The sequence below is a fragment of the Gavialis gangeticus genome, unplaced genomic scaffold (genome assembly GCF_001723915.1).
Source record: "Gavialis gangeticus isolate Ggan-Ray unplaced genomic scaffold, GavGan_comp1, whole genome shotgun sequence".
NCBI classification, from domain to species: Eukaryota; Metazoa; Chordata; order Crocodylia; family Gavialidae; genus Gavialis; species Gavialis gangeticus.
This window is the reverse complement of record NW_017729006.1, coordinates 25,824,356-25,827,374: the sequence shown is the minus strand read 5'-3', so window position 1 is coordinate 25,827,374 and position 3,019 is coordinate 25,824,356. Positions and strand designations below refer to the sequence as shown.

The 3,019-nt window shown below is 42.2% G+C and overlaps 1 protein-coding gene across 1 annotated transcript in view; it reads left to right on the top strand.

The window, feature by feature from the left end:
* The window catches only part of LSM5 (LSM5 homolog, U6 small nuclear RNA and mRNA degradation associated), a 15,464-nt gene that overhangs the window by 5,104 nt on the left and 7,341 nt on the right, over window positions 1-3,019 (top strand). The window contains exons 2-3 of the mRNA XM_019509009.1: window positions 1,222-1,317; window positions 1,547-1,574. Coding sequence (XP_019364554.1) covers window positions 1,222-1,317; window positions 1,547-1,574 — 124 coding nt within the window. The remainder of the gene's footprint in view (window positions 1-1,221; window positions 1,318-1,546; window positions 1,575-3,019) is intronic.

Genomic DNA, 3,019 nt, shown 5'->3' with positions numbered 1-3,019 from the left:
GGGGGGGGGTCACGTGACGCGGGGGAGGGGCGATGTCGCAGGAGGGCGGGGTGGGGACTCTGTGGCCGTGACTGGATCGGCCGCAGGGTTGTTGCATGTGTGGAAGTGCTACCTCAGCAGCCCGTTGGCTCTCTCTGCAGCTGCCTGGTCACTTTTTAGGCTGTGCTCATTACTCTGCACTAGTGGCCAGGCCACTTATTGCACACTTAACCCGTGAGTTGTGCAGTATAGGTAACGCATAGGGGGGGCCACGTAAGGATGCGGCTCCCCTCTGGAAGATGCCTGTCCAAAGGCGTTTTGGCCCATCAAAGGTTCTGTCCCATCCGCTTCTCTTACAGAGGCAGGAGGAAAAAACAGAGCTCCCAAATCATCCTGTTCTTCCCTAGCTAAAATTCTGCTGTCCCAAAGATTTTAAAAAATTTGGATTATTCTAAGGTTTTTTAAAATGTGGATTATACCTTTTAAGAACATAAATATTTAACTTATCTATTTTTGTTAATGGCAGCACTGCTCAACCTTTGGGGCTCCCAGGCGGGATGCTGCGTGGGGTGGTTATTTCAGACTGGCTGCACACCAGCCTGACCCCTGTCTACCCACCCGCTCTGGCCGTGGGCTGCCCAACTCCACATGCCTAATGTAGCTGTGCGCAGGCTCAGCCCTGCACACAGAGTCACAGCATCCCGCTTGCTGGGCTTTTCCCAGGTCTGGAACCTTGGCAGCAGGAAAGGGGCTGCTAACACTGCCACTGCTCCAAATTTTGGGGCCTGTGCAAATTATGTGCCAGATGACATTACCTCATGGGCTGGTGATTGAGCACCACTAGTTAATAGGATGTAGAAAAAAATGTAAAGATTAAATGTAAACATAAACCGTATGTAAATTGTTATTTAGATTTCTATCTAGCTGGATCTGGAAAGTGTGGAAAGTGCCTAGCATGTTGGGTACTGTTGAAATTGATTATCATTAATAGTAATATTACTAAAACTTCAATCCAAAGTGGGCTCACTAGGGTTATATAGTGTTCAGTATGCCCTTGTGTTGTATGTGTATGTATAACAGTGGATATCCAAACAAAAGCTATTTTTATATGTATTGGTCTGTCAGTGTTTCTGGCATTCTGTTTGAACGTGCACTTGTTTATCCTCACATTCTTTAAAAGGTGCACATTAAAAATAGATGTCCATTTATTCTGTGTGATGACAAATGCTTTTAAATTTGCAGAGCTTGTGGACAAATGTATTGGCTCACGTATTCACATTGTGATGAAGAGCGATAAAGAAATTGTTGGCACGCTCCTAGGATTTGATGACTTTGTCAGTATCCTTTACATGAAACATTTTCAGGGTATCAATTTTTGTGCTTACGCCTCTTCAATGCCTTTACATGTATTTAAGTTCTTTCCAACCTCCAAACATTTTTGCACTGACAAATATGCTACTTGAAGTTGGAAATAAAAAAGGCATGGCTTTTGTTATGAGATGAAAATAAAATAAAGCTATTAAACTGAGGTTTTTCTGTAGTTTTATTCCTTGATCCTAGACTTCAGACATGGTATTAGAGGATGTTACAGAATTGTAAGTATTATGTCTCTCCTGGCTATTTTAACTTCATTGTTTTCACATGCAGAAAAATTCTAACAAAACAATATACACTGATTTCTGGAAAGCAGAATTCCTATTTAGAGGAGGATGGGGGGGCATGAGGCTTCTTGAGTCTGGTGTGTGTGTGTGTGGGGGAGGGAGGCAGGGGGGAAGATCCTCAAGAAAGTGCTCATTGTCACAGTGCCTTGTAGAGCACTGTGGGAAGATGGAGGACCCAGGCATCTCCTGTCGTGCTCTGCAGAGCATGCCACTGTAGTAGGAAGAGCTTATAGAAATAATCTTGTTGGAAACAAGTACTATTGAGGGTTCCACCATTTTTTAGTACATTAAAAGAAGTACATGCCTATTTGGCTTGCCCTTCAAAGAGAATTGAAGCATCTCAAACATTACCTCTGTCTGTACCCCTAAGCCTCAGATTGAAAGTGTATATGTTACTGTCCAGTAATTTTTCAGCCACCTCTTAAATTACTATATTAGGGGTGTACAAACTACAGCTTAGGATCTGCAGGCAGTGCATATCAGTTTATCCTAAAAACTACTCCTAAAGAAAGAGAAAAAACTAAATATAAACCTTTCTCCCCCCAGTTGTTTGTTTTCCATATTTGACTAAGTCATTTGACAGTTAGTTATTATTCAAGCTAGGGCATTGTGTGAAGATCATTAACTCTGGGGCATGCCATTTTTGACAAGTTTTTTTTTATGTCCTGCTCTTGAATGTGTTAGGATTTTGGTATGTGATTAGAAGGGTGAGGAAGATTGGCCAGCCCTGAACTGTGCATTTTTGGTGGAAAAGTCAGTGATTGAGCATGGGTACCTCACCAGTATCAATGCCATGCATGTTCTGCTGTGGTTGATAGGAAGCTCTGGTCTTGGCACTTTTTTTCCCCTAGACAGTAGCTATATGTACCCTGCCAGCTGCTGTGTAGTGTAGAGATACCTAACTTAGTGTTAAACAAGTTACCTTGGGTACCTGAACCAGTATACTCATGGCACCAGTGAGCTTTTCTTACCCTGCTGAAAGCGATGTTGACATTCCCTAGTGTTTGCCACAGAAAAGAGTTTCTGTAATTGACCTGCTTAAATGGAGTAAAAAGTCCTAGGGTCCTGAAGAAAGTTACATTGTGCCCACAGGTTTCTTTTCCAATTATACAATTGATCCAGTAAAAGGTATCCCCCAAAATTCTGTTGGGTCTCACATAGTGCAAATAAAGCAGTTTGCAGGCCTTTTTTGTATGCATTAGCATGTTTAGATTAGAGAGGGATTTTTGCCTGCTTTGTTGCCAATAACACGGTTGCTAAATCTTGTGAAACTGTAAGTTACCTTGAATTGGACACTTCATGCTCTTTTTTTTTTTTTTTAACTGAGGCTAGAACCTTGTGGAATAGCTGTCACATGCCTTGGCACATGAACTTTTAAA